The sequence below is a fragment of the Nestor notabilis genome, unplaced genomic scaffold (assembly GCF_000696875.1).
Source record: "Nestor notabilis isolate BGI_N333 unplaced genomic scaffold, ASM69687v1 scaffold1435, whole genome shotgun sequence".
NCBI lineage: Eukaryota > Metazoa > Chordata > Aves > Psittaciformes > Psittacidae > Nestor > Nestor notabilis.
In genome coordinates, this window is record NW_009927664.1 from 163,319 (window position 1) to 177,488 (window position 14,170).

General features: G+C 41.0%; 1 protein-coding gene across 1 annotated transcript in view; it reads right to left on the reverse strand.

The window, feature by feature from the left end:
- The window catches only part of LOC104405414 (latrophilin-3-like), a gene marked incomplete at its 5' end in the record, with an annotated part of 262,781 nt that overhangs the window by 163,120 nt on the left and 85,491 nt on the right, over window positions 1-14,170 (reverse strand). The window contains 2 exon segments of the mRNA XM_010014137.1: window positions 4,322-5,122; window positions 6,925-6,939. Coding sequence (XP_010012439.1) covers window positions 4,322-5,122; window positions 6,925-6,939 — 816 coding nt within the window.

Sequence of the window (14,170 nt, forward strand, 5' to 3'; positions counted from 1 at the left end):
GTCCTGCACCCGGGTTGGGTCAATCTCAGGCACAGCTACAGGCTGGGCAGAGACTAGATTGAGGGCAGCCCTGAGAAGGAATTGGGGCTGTTGGCTGACAACTGACTGCTGGGCTGCACCAAAAGAAGTGTGGCCAGCAGGTTGAGGGAGGTGATTCTCCCCCTCTACTCTGCTCTTGCAAAACCCTACCTGAAGTACTGAGTTCAGCTCTGGCATCTCCAAGACACAAGAGGGACACGGACCTGTTTAAGCAAGTCCAGAAGAGGGCCATGAAGATGATGAGGGGGCTGGAGCACCTCTCCTACAAAGACAGGCTGAGAGAGTTGGGTTTGTTCAGCTTGGAGAAGAGAAGGCTCCAGGAAGACCTTAGGGGAAGCCTTTCAGTACCTAAAGTAGGCCTACAAGAAATCTGGAATCAAGGACATATAGTGATAGGACAAGGGGGAGTGGTTTTGAACTGAAATAGGGTAAACTTAGGTTAAACATCAGGAATAAATTCTTTGCTATGAGGGTGGTGAGACACTGGAACAGGTTGCCTAGAGAAACTATGGCTGCCCCATCCCTGAAAGTGTTTAAGGCCAGGCTGGGCAGGGACTTGAGGACCTGGTCTAATGGAAGGTGTCCTTGCCTATGGCAGGAGGGTTGGGACTAGATGATCTTTAAGGTCCATTCAACCCTAACTATTCTTCGATTCTATGAAACTCAAAAGCATCTACAAAGAAATAGCACAAAACCTCAGGAGTATTTATGGAGAAGCATACTCAAAAAACCCGTAATTTTAAGGCCAAACAGTGTAAACAAAGAAAATATGCTTTGAAGGCTTTTGGTATCTTCAGGTTCACTTCTTGAAGGTAGACATTAATGAGAGGTTTCCTGGAATTTGCAGGCACTGAGGACTGCTTGCTTTCAAAACTGCTTTTGGGGTAAATGAAAACAACCTCAGACAAAAGGAAAAAAAAAAAAAAGAGCGTGTCAAATCCTTAAAATGCCGTTTTCCTATTTCTGAGAAAAATGAACAATTGGGTTTAATTCAGTCAAGAGCCCTAAATTGCTTTTAGATCAGTTGATTCCAGCAACTTCCCTGGTACCTTCAGCTGCTACAGAAGCTGAGCACAGAAACTCCAGGGTTTGACACTCATTTACTCTGAGAGTAAAAGCTGATTTTTTAAAACAGTGGGTGAGAGAAGTTCTGAGACAGTGCAGATCTCAAATATGTTCCAAACCTACACACACAAAGAGCCCTTTAATTAAAACTAACAGAAAATATTTAATCACCTTGAAGAGCAAGAGGATAGGACCCCTGCCCTTCCTATAAAGCTAAGTGACTCCTGCCTCCTCCCATTTTCCTTGGGCGGTTTGGAAAAAAGACTGAAAATGCTTGATTCTAAGCGAACTAGAGCCCCCAGCACCTGTTGTTTGGTTTTGTTTTTTTTTTATTTTAGATATCCTTGAAATGTATGATACCAGAGATTTCAAAACCATTTCAATATGTTACTGCCTATTTAGGTAGCTAAATATATTACTTTTTTTATTAAGATCAATGTTTGGTTTTTAGAGCTCTTCTAAAACTTCACACTTAATTGGCTTTTAACAACCAATTTGTTCAACCCATCAATTTTATAATCTTTCTTTTATTTTCTAATTAAGCAGATATTGTTTACATATTTTGCTACTCAAACTGTAACCCTATGGAAAATGGCTGCACTGAACATTGCCTTGCTCTAAACAGAGAAACACTGGTAATTTTGGAAGGGGAGAGGGGAAACACATGTCCACAATCCACTCTGTAAACAATAACTAAATTAACCAAATAAAATATCCTGGTCATTCACTGCTTTCCTAGTGTTGCATTGGCTCCTGTTCTGCTCTTTGATGGAAGAGCTGGGCTTATGCCAGCAATGTATTTAGTATTATATAGAAGTCACTGCACCATGAAATTTGGTGCTAACCAGAAAATGCGTTGCACTGAACTTGGAAGAGAAAGAGTCACACAGACCTCGTCTCCTGGCTCCTTTCTGAAAAAAAACCCAACCAACCAACCAAACAAACAAAAACAACCAAAAACCAACCCAAAACCCCAAACCAAACACCCAACTAGTGTCAAGCAAGTGTTACTTATTCAATTTAAAATCATTGTTCCTGTTTGACTGACTCATAACGTTCCCACTAACCAGGCTGTGCAGGTAATGGAGCAGTAAACTCCCTTTGCAAAGGTATTTTTCTTCACTTTGAAATGCCTTGGCCCATTTGAGCTGTCTCATAGAAAATTTCCCTTGCTGTCAAGAGCAGTCCTCTCAAAAGTTCTCTAAACCCATAAAATAGTGAGGTAATGGGAGCCTTATGCATTTCTGCCAAAAAGGAAATCCTGGCAATTTTCAAAGAAGAGAAACACATGTAAAATTCAGCTTTGTCCCCATATTACAAAGGTATCAAAAATTGTATGAAAGAAACATCAGAGAAGGCTCACAAGACTCCCTGACACCAGATTAACCCCCTCGTGTCCACCGCTCAAAGCCAAAAACATCTTCAGCTTTCCATCTGAGGCACTCGGGGATTTTAAATTCTCATCCAAACATGAATGAAATTAAAGGGGCTTCAAAACAGTGACAAATCAAATCCTTGCACCTCACAGACTTTCAGCCCTCTTCAAGGTTTTCACCTGCTCTCCCATCTCACCAGCTTAGAGTGGGAAAGGGGAGAAAAACATTTCCCTTTTTACAGGAAAGCACAAAATTTGGCGTTTTCACTGATTATGGCTTTTTTTTTTATATTAAAAGTGATGGTACTGACAAGAATGACCACATGAAAAAGCAGCAGTAGAGAGTGTGCTGTAATACCAAGAAATATTTCACTGAAAAGGAGAGAAACTCTGTGAAATAGAAGGGATGCAATTGATTTTCACTCCTCGGGGATAACCAATAGCTCACAAATTGGTCTGCTTCACTCCAGTACTCAGAAAGTACATGCTCATCATTAAGTTGGGAGAATGAGAAGTATTACTTCATTTTTTGCTCATCTGAGATCTTGCAGAGGTCAACATCATTGAAAATGTCCCTGCTCTTCTTTTAACAGTCACTTGGTTTTGTTGATCTGCCTGTTCAAGATTTGCTTCTCTTCTTCCTTATATTTTTGTATAAAAATGAGAAATTCACTGCCATTTTATTACTTTTATTCCACCCCTCCCCCTGGATTTCATATCCACAGTTTCTTTCAGCATTTCTTGATCCTTTTTTTATACAGGTAACAGGCTACACACAGGAAAAAAAACAACCCAAAAACTCAGCAAAAGAAACCTCTTGACTTCTCTTTTGCAACCTGAAGCCCTGAATCCACTCAGTCACTTCTGAGTTTCTCGATTAACAAAAAGAATGTTTTGGGAATTTCCATGATGAATCAAATAGTTTACTGTCTAAATGACACTAATTCTGCCTTTCCTCTTACTCTTTCAGCCTTTCTGAAGTGCACAGTCCAGCACAGAAACTACCTGATAACTATATGAGCAAATGCTGTTTGGAAATTCTTGTACCATCATATGAGTTTGACCACAATCTAGGTTAAGTCATGTTACTAATACAGTGGTAACTGTGAACGTAATACTTAAAAAATGATGAAGAAGTTGGTGAAGATAAAGGAATATAATCCACCTAAGTAATTACCAGCATAATTTCTAACAGGAAAAAAGGTGGAAAAGCTGGGACTCCTCTAGGGGACTTTCTCTTAGAAAAAGTATAGTGAGTCATAGTAAGCCATCAAACGCCTTGAAAAAGAAACTTTAAAGAACACAGCAATATGGAAGTTTTCGTTGTCGATTCCTCTCCCAGCTCTAGACACACACTATGGGGTGCATGCTTACATATGAAATTAGCGTCAGCTTCCCCAAATGCCTGAACTGCCCCAGCTTAATTTAAACTTCATGGCAGTTTTCCCCCATCTGTTTGCAGTGACAACATCTTCCACACTTTGTTTTGCTAAAATTCCCGCAGAAAGGAAAATGATCTGATGTATAGAGGACAATTCAGTTAAGGAGAAAAGACTGCTAACCCTGTGATGTGAACAAGGGTGTGGACATTTGGAGACTGTTTCAGCTTAATTACAGGTAGCACATAGCACACTCCTTTCTCCATTTCACTTCAAACTAAGTTAAAAAAAATATATTCTGCACATATTAATGTCTTAATATCCATAACAGGCCTTGTAGTGGGACTTAATTTACAGAAACATAGACACATCAGAAGACAGAAGTGTACTTCAATTTTACACCCTATTTGCAAGAAAGATAGAAAGCCCAAATCAGATTTTGGCTCAGTATTAAAGGCCTTACCTGCTCTGCTGTCCAGAGGGCCAAAATCCAAGGAATATTTCACAACGTGATAGTTGTTCCATACGTAAAGGAGGTTGTCCCGGGGATTATAATCCACAGCAGCAATATACTGGTAGGAGTTTGGAAAAGGTACATCCACCATGCTATCCTTGCTTTGGTCAGTGTTATATATGTAGTCTATTTTATTCCCTGTGGCTTCATTGTCATCATCTTCATACACAGACTTCACCACATACAAAATCCCACAGATCATGAAGGCGTTAGAAGCTGACCTCTTGTCATAGGCAGTATCCCACGTCCCTTCAATCCTTAACGTGTAAGGGTTTAACTGGCTAATGACTATTTTGCCATTATTTTGTTCTGTTGCATAGATTACCCACAGCCCGTTCTCATCCACAGCCAAGTCTATATCAGACTTGCCTCCCCAGCGGTAAGGAGAGGTGTCATGATAATTTGCATTAGCTATGATAGCCTCCCCGCTTTTTATCCTTGTCCGCAAGTCAAACTTGACTATGTTCCTGGTTCGTTCCTTGTTGAAGAACAAAGCCCCGTCATACACCACGAACCCTGTGCCATCCACCCGGTGAGGGAGTTTGTAGGTAGTGGTTGGCCTCCCAGCAATGAAGTCATCCTTGGAGGAGTACTCTGTCAGTGTGTCCGTCCGGTACGGCGTCCAGGGCATGTAGTAGATCTTGTCAGACGCCTGCAGAGGGTCCTTGCACCAGGCACCAGATTGGTGGTCAGATTCAAATAAGTGTTCGCTCTGGTATACTCCTTTCAGCAGTCCAGGGCAAAGAAAAACTGTTGGAGGGGAAAAGAATTTAAAACAAAAGAAACCAAAGTTAAGGACAGTCTGGAGGTGGTTGGCTCAAACATCTCAACAGCTTCTAGTTCTGGAGCAGAGGATACTCGAGATTAGCGGAAACTCAAAAGCAATGCCTTGTAGCTGGAGACTAGCCGTCCCACTGGCCATGTCTCCAGAACAAGATTTGCTCCACCAAACTTGACTTTTTTCTCCCTGATATTTCGATCAGCTGTGGCTCATTTTGTTGTTGCTTTTCAAATCTGTTTTTACAGGTGTACTTACTTGGACCACTCGCCTTTGTAAACTCTGAAATTAATATGTGCCCCCAAAGAATTTCTGGCTTTGTATTTCCATTATATTCTGCAGTGAATTTGTACCTACTAGGTGAAGGGGTAAACTCCCAAGGAATTGATCCAGATATTTATTTGAACAATCCACAGAACAGTGGCCTAGAAATGGAAATAAGAGAAAGAAATTCCCATCCTTACAGCCCAAGCGATATGAAATATTTAAAGGGTACCAATAGCAAAGCAGAGGCGAATCCCTTAGCAACTCAGAAGAGCGTTTAAAGCAAAGGGAATGGGGAGGGTGGGGAGGAGGGAAACATCCGTCTAAAGATCTGTACTATAACTAGAAATGAGGCTTTCAAAGCTGCTACAGGACACACAAAACATGCAGTCCACGCAATTAAAAATGAATGACGTATGGATGCTGAAAAGAAAAGACAAGGAAGGAAGGAAGGAAGAAAGGAAAGAAGGAAGGAAAAGAATAAAGTTCACCGGAGAGGAACCCAAGGTCTAGATTTTAATCAGTTAAAAAATGTCCTGTTAAATATAGTAGTAATTCAAACTTAAAAACATATACCTTCTATTGTTACATGAGAGGAGCACAGAGGAGCAGTTTGACTAACCGGAGTGCTTTGCTGCTCAGACTTCGGGGGGGCTGAGAGGAGCCAGGGCATGCCCAGCACCTGGGAGGAGGTTCAGACAGTGCCCAGCTAACCTTGGCATCATGGGAACGCCAACGCCAAGAGGTCAGCCGGCTGGACGGGGAGACAAAAGGAAGGATGCTGTGGAGCAAAACTGGCTCACTCAGCTCTCGTCATCCCCAGTAGCACCCTCCTGACCTGAGGTGCTTCGTATGCTTCAGGAGGAGAATAGTGATTGGTTATTTGTAATGCTCATCTCCATGAGCATGAGTAGTACAATAACTACGACGATGGGATGGGCAGCAGGGAGGCATGAAGAGGCATCCCACCACAGGCTTCTGGTAGCACAGCGCTGGCAGATGGGATCCTGTGTTCGTGCTCCCTGGTTGGAGCATAACCAATTATTTTCAGAAATGCAGAAATTGGTAATATCCTCTGGAGAGCGAGACAGGAGGAAAATAAGATTTAGTAATTGGTATGAAAGTATATTGCTCTATTGGAGTCTAAGTAACCACCCAGAGTTGCTGATAAAGCTGTGCTGTTTCCAAGAGGCTTTTATGGCATAATTAGATAGACTTATGCACATACATATGTATGCACACTTTCCAAATTCTTTGGGGCAGGAAAAGAGTGAATTATCTAAACCTTTGAATAGAAATTTAATGAAAAAAAGTGGCACCGGTAAAAAAAAAAAAAAATAAATCAGCAAAAATGAGTTATCTGGTGAAGTTGAGCAGCAGAGATACTAAATAAACTTTAACAAAAAAGTAGTGAGAATTAATGACAAAGTATTTCAACTAAAACGTTAAACTGTTAAATAACTTAGCCTATACATAAGTAATATATATAATTTGAAAGGTATTTAATTACCTTTTTGTTCCACTTCTATTGTAGAGAGAGAGGTAAAGAGAGAAAGGAGAAAAGAGAATAGATTAATGGTACTGTATTGGCCAGGTACTTTTCTTCACCTCTTTCATATGAAAAGGAAGCTTTATTAATTTACTTCAGTATGTGAACATTTTACATATATATATATATACATATATAAAGCCTTTCCTCTGATATACACTGGATAATATGCAGACAAACTGAACAAAATACAGATAAATTTTAACTTTACAAAAATCTTTAAGAAGGAAAAAAAAACAACACTTGGGACATACCAAGCCCCAAAGTGAACTTCTTGAGATACCTCATCAGCAGCAGCCTTGGACTGGTTTCATAAAGTAAAATGAAATACCCATACACCGAAATATGACTGATACAGATTTATGTATAGAATAAAAACTCCAGAGAGAAACTTTATAGAATATACATCTTCATATATTTCACCAAAAACCTGTAAAACAGAGATCCCTACTTGAAGCAGTAGACCGTTCCCTTAGGACATGAATATATTCCGTTATGACACAAATAGAGAATTTAGGGTAGTCAAATGAAGCACACTGGTGGATGTTTGTAGAGTCCTGCCTATGTCTCGGAGAAACAAGCTTTAGTAGAACTTGGAAAAAAACATTTTATATATTGTCATATGATTTCAAAGATCACAAAGACTTACCATGTTAACAAGTTAAAAATATCTAAGCACTATTTAAAAAGCCCAACCCCATAACTTTCTGAATATTTTTTATGTGAATTATTTACCATGCATAATAATGCTGCTGAAGACGCTGCGTCCCTTTGGACAAAGCCCTTTGCAGTCAAAATAAATAAATCTAGCGCACTTACTAATTGCTAAATGCTCAGTACCAGTTTCTGCAGCTAACAACCTCCTGCAAGACGCTTTGGGGCCCTCATCCAAAAGCCCCCTGCAGTCGTGGCACAGATCCCTCCTTCTTACAGCATCACGGGGCCCCAAACAGCTTCTGCACCCCCAGCCTTGGGGTTTGCTAGTTCTGCGGGGCCTCTTCTCCAAGAGTGTAGGAGAAGGCAGGCCCCATAAAATATCACTGAGGGAGAAGCAAGAGCTTGCCAGCAAAACAGTATGGTTTTGACAGCTGAGAGATCTCTGTTCAGAGAAGCGAGACAGGAATGCAAAGGTATGCATGCACATTTTGTTTTTACTTGCCCTGAGTTCATCCTGGCCCCTTCCAGACTGAGACACTTGCCAAATGACTGTCCGCCGGTGCTGGGACTGCAAATCCCTTTGCATTCAAAAGTCTCATTCATTTGGATAGGAAACTGCAGGCTCAATGGAAGAACGATTTCAGGCTAAGACTGCAAATGCATTGACTAGACATGTAGATCTGCACTTTGCTGTGGGGGGAGGCATACATCCGGAGCCAACTGCAGCTCCCAAAATGAATGTTTCCAAACTTGAACAGCCTTTTTATCTGGGCCTTGAGTCTACCTCATGACAGGTTAAGGTTAAAGGCAAACGTTTTCACCATGTGGCTGTCAGGGCTCTAGGGAGCAGAAATGACACATTTCAGTACAAGCACCTGGCTTTGCAAGGGAAAGAACCAGCAAGATTAAAAGACACCAGACCCAGCAACTGGAGAAGCCCATACAGCAATTGCTCTCCCCATTCCAGGCTGTGGCTGGCCACAGTTAAGTAAGGTATGCAGAAAAACATTAAATGTCCTTGGCAAAACCAAGAAAGCAATGTGACGGATCCCCAAATGTATGGCTTCACACTGATTCTTCTGGCTGATGGCATACTGTACCTCTGGCAGCCTAGAAGGTAGCAATTTATGTTTCCAAACGAGCAAAAGCTTTTGTAATATACTCGAACAACAGTGTGATATTGTAAAGCAGGAAGAGAAAAGCTTTTGCAGGAGATAATACATTTGCGACCAGCTGAGCTGAATGACCCGAAGCATTGATTACCCTTCTCCTGAATAGCTCATATGTGTTATTAGCAGTCAGTGCCATATCCAGCTCTCTTATAATTCCAGACATGGTATGTGTTTTGGTGACCTCCTGCACGGTGCTTTCTATTGTATGTATCCCAAATACGTATTTTGCTTCTGCTGATTTAAGACTTAATGCTTTTGAATTTCAATAATTACTCAGCTTTTATCGGGATGTTATATTATTCAAACAGGTTGCATGGGAAGCATGGAGGATTTAGCTCATTGAGCAATATTAAAAGGAAGGGTCTAATTAGGCTCTGACTACCCCTTCAGTTACACAACATCACTGCAAAACTGTCTTCATAAAGTATTGGATTTTTTTTTTTAATTATGCCCAATTACAGACAATTTTATATCTCCGCAATGCCTGTGCCAGTCTATAGAATTTAAATACCGCTTATGACACAGGAGGCATCTTACCTTCCTGCAGGGATCTACAGAAAAAGTAGGCATACACATTTATTTCTCTTACAGTGACATCTTCCACTCCTGCTATTGCTGCATTGGAGCAGAACAATGGTATTTTACCTCAATTTCCTATGCCTGCTGCAGGCCAGTGCCATTGGCTTCAACAGTTGCAAAGGCCCAATGGAAATCAAGAAACACTTGCTAGGTTCGAGGGGAGTCACAAACAAGACTTTCCATGTAACCGGGTTTTCTGGTGTTTCTTTGGATAGAAGAAAAAACAATGCTGATGTGTAATCATCAGCCATTACAGCCTACTCCTGAGCAATCAGGCAGATTCCTGTCAGCCATTCAGAGAAATCACACAAACAAATGAATTACATACTCTTAGTACTGATGGACTGAGGCATTGAAAATACACTTTTAATTTCTGGCACAATTAACACTTGAACAACATTAACTGCTCATTTTCTTACCACCCACCACATTGAGTTGCACTCAACTGTTTAAGGCATAAGCACACAGTGAGAGTCCTGTAGAAAGCTCTCTCCCTGGCACTGCTTCAAACCCACAACAGCAGCACAAAACTTCTGGGAAAAAAATGACCTGAGTAGAGGGTATGTTAAAATTGTGAAGGCAAGTAGAAAGTTGTGCCCTGTACTTTGCCAGCTGTTTGTTTTGTTTTGGTTTTTTTTCAGGACAAACTTTTAATAACAGACTAAATGACATCCACTCTCTGTTCCTGTCCTTCACAGGTCAAACTGATTTAATATTCAAAGACTCAGTGTTAAACACATAGTTAATGACAATATATAATGGCTAAGGAAACAAGATTTTAAGGCTGACCTTAGTAGAACAAGATGCAATCTCTCAGCCATGCTGAGGTTGCTTCATGCCAGATGTGGTTTATCACTGCATCTTGCCTCCACCAACCAGCTTGACCAGGATGCATGGGGAGGTGAAGCTGAAAAGCAGTCCTGGCACTAGAGAACTAGTTAGGGAGAAACATTCCCAAAAGGCACAGCACTGGTCTTGAGCCCTGCCTCGATAAATGACCCATGGTGCAATATGGTGACCATTGCATAGCTGACTCACTACTTGGCTCTAAGCCCTGTTGTGCTGGACTCAAAGCATTGAGGTCCCTCTAATAATTAAATGAAGTCTGGAAGTTGCCTTGCACCAGGGCTCCTCATGTAAGGAATGGTCTGGGATCTAGAGCCTTTCTTTTTCTCTCTAATCCCCAGACCCCAAGCTCCTTGGCCAGTCTTATGCCAACAGCAAAGCACTCACAACTCTCTCAGCCTTTGACTTGAGGGCTTCCCTATAATACCCACAGAGAGGTCTCACAATTTATGTGTTTCTCCCCAACACACACACACTTCTGCTCACCACCTGTGCGTTTTAGGTTGAACAGGAACATGTTTTGGAGCCCGTAAACCTAGCAAGGCACCCCAAAGCACCCCCATGTAGAGCCTGCTGGGAAATGAAGGCACTCTTTCGAAGACAGGGCTGAGTACTGGAGTCTCGGTGTTCCTCTACTAAAAGAAGGTTGAAGTAAACAAAAGGTGTTCAAAATTCAGGGCACCAAAGCACATGTTGATAACAGCCTTCCTTTGAGCTATTAAAATAGAGGGCAGTAGTCTAGGAAACTAGGCAACATACTGAGAGGGCGGCATCAGATTCACACCATGTCCAGCATGGTGGATCACTGATGATTGGACTCCATGGTCAGTGCTAGAAAAAACTCTGTCCACTAGGGTGTAGGAAAATCTGCTGTTGGGTAGGATGTATTCCCAGTCACGCCAATAGTAGCAGGGCATGAGGTCCTGAGCAGTTTCTCTTTTCAACACTTAAAATTCAAGAAAGTTGTTGAGGTCCCTGAGAAAACGCAGATGTTGACAGATCAGAGGCAACATTAGAATGGAGCACAGGAACTGTTGGAGGGTCATCATCTTCTCGCTTGCCCTTCTGGTTCCCCATTCCAGCACCCAGCCATTGAGGCTGAACAGGACTACATCTGTAGATGTTCCAAACCCACAGTGCTCTATTTTCATGAAGCTCTACTCTCAGGAAGCACAGGTGGTATGTGGACAGATCCCAGTGGGGAAACACAGTTTAAGGAAATCTGAACTCTGCAGCAGCTTGATATAAGATAAATTTATCTAAACCCAAGGAATGAAAATCACAGAACTACAGAATGGTTTGGGTTCTAGTTCTAACTTCCCTGCCATAGACAGGAACACCTTCCACTAGACCAGGTTGTTCAAAGCCCTGTTAAAATATGAAAAAATATGAGAATACTCTTTCTTTTATTAATCTGAACTTAAACCACACTCCAACTCCCACATACGGTTTGCTAGAAATACAGTTAGCTGGCTTGGCATTTATACAACACATGCTGTTTTGGCAGCCTAAAGTTCAAAATGCTGCAGAAGTACCCATGTCTGCTTCATTTTCTTCTTCTGACACATAATTAAAATGACAAAAGAGACCACATAGCCAAGCTCAGCACTCACTCCGTGCAGCTATACCACTGTTGCTCTCATCCCCATGCTCCTTCTAGAAAAGCCTGGAGTCCTGCTGTAGCGCAGGTGGGTGGTCACTGGACCCTGAATGCCCTAGTAACAGGAACACAGTCACATCTACTGAAGCAAGCTGTAGGAGCAGGTGGTCAGATGACATTTTGCCTCTAGACAAAGGAAAAGCAACAGCAACACTGTGGTCTTTGGTCTCAGTCCTTTCATTGCAGCTATTCTTGCTTACAGAAGACATGCTGACCAGCCCCCATCCCCATCCTACACATGAAGATGCTCCCAAGCCATAATTCATAGCTAGTCCTGCTAGCCCCAGTGAAACACCCATTTTACAAGCTTTTAATGTGAAAAAAATCAACATGCAATAGGGGAAGCCCTCTTGGGTCTTGGCTCAGAAGTAAACACAGAGAATGAAAGAATTAGGTTTTCTAAGACTACTTTGGAAATATATACTGTTGCTATCTTCCAATTTGTGCCAGCTAATCTCACTTTTCTATGATTTTTAAGTATTTGTTCCCTCCTCAACATGACAAGTTTTCTAGAAATCATTTCCCTTCCTTTCCAGAGCAAGAAAAGCTTCCTTTGGCAAGGTACAATAAATAAATACGTAACAGACTGCACTTTGTGCCCCACCACTGCTTTACCTAGGGGATCTTCACCTGTGGCAATGTCAAGTGTGTACATGCATTTAAATGAGGAACAGAGCCCTGGCTTTGCAGTCCAAAAGCAACCTGACACTTGAATGTAAAGCACTCAGAGCTTCATTCTCCAGCCAAAGAGAATGAAGAAATTTTTCTTATCAATTATATTGCCATGAATTAGCTTTCTTATGGCTGCCTAATTTCTGTTATGAAAGAACTACACACAACTTTGAGCCTCTCTATTGCAGTTCTCCACCAGACCAAAACTATTCAGAAAACTAAGTTTTAAAGTTTGTCTAGGTTTAAACAATTATAATGGTGGGACCCACTTAGTCTGTAACGTTATTTATATTTCCAAGAAAATCTAAGGTTTCAGTAAACAGTGTGCTTCCGTCTTCTTGACTGTACATACCTCTGTGTGCAAATTATACTCCCTCACATAAGGTTGGGAAAAAGAAAAAAAAAAAACGTCTTGATTTATTGCACAGGAGAAATGCTTGCCTTTTACAGCATATGAAGTGCTAATCCTTTATTTAATAAAAGGGAGGAATAATCTCACTTGCTCCATTTCCAAATTACATTTTTCATATAATACCCAGGCACCAGCGAATTAAGGTGCTCTACAAGTAACCTGCGTTACAATTGCTTCATGTAACACATTCTCAAAATTATCGCCTCTTAATTAATTTAACTGTGAAGTACAGAGATTGGAAATGTCAATAATCCATAAATGCTTTCACAAACCACAGCCTAAATTAGATCCTTAAGTATGGTATCTATAGATTTGCAGAAATCAAAGCTGTCGTTTTTCATCAGTGGATTTTTTTTTCCTTACATTTCCATTCATCTGATAAATTCGTGAAACCTTTCAAACCATTAATTTGGGCTTCCTTAAAATGTCAGTGCTTTCAATCTGCTTTTTAATACATAATAACTAAATTTAATAGATGTTCACTAAAATAATACTAAAGATTATTAATGTTAAAACACCTGTCAGTGTAACTTACAGTCATCAGGACCGAGGAAACCACTAATATACATTAACTCTTGTCCACTAGAGGTTTCTGTAAGATAAAAAAAGTTAGTTTCCTACAAAATTGCCCAGTGTATTACAGATCAAACTTCAGGCTATTTGGGAGGAAGCCATCTTCTTGCTAGACATCCATATAATAGATGACAGGCATCACAGAGGCCTGAGCCATCACATGGACTCTCCCCCAAACCCAAGAAATAACAAATGCTTTTCTATGGCACTGTCCCCTCAAGGTCAATTTTCTAGGAACTTAAATATTATGATCTCATTTTCTAATCTTAGGTACCAAAGCACAGACAAAAAAAAAAAAAAGATGCCTTTAAATATTTTGTTACGAGGGAAAAAAATAAAAAATCAGTCCTGCAGAAAGCCAGTGAAACTTTGGGATTCTGAGTTTTGGGGTTAAACAGTAAAATCCCTGTCATGTGCCCAGCACTGCAGGAGCTGCTGCTGTTCTGCAGAGCAGAGATCAGTGAAATAGTTTTTAATGGTTTTGAAAACATTCAGATTTCCTGAAATTCCATGAAAAAATTCTATTCTTTGCCTCTTTCCTCTTGTTATTATTCCAGGTAGCAGTCACGGTGACTGGCTTCTCTGAAGAAGCAGACACTTCATCAACTTCAGCAGATACTGAATGTGATTGTGCTG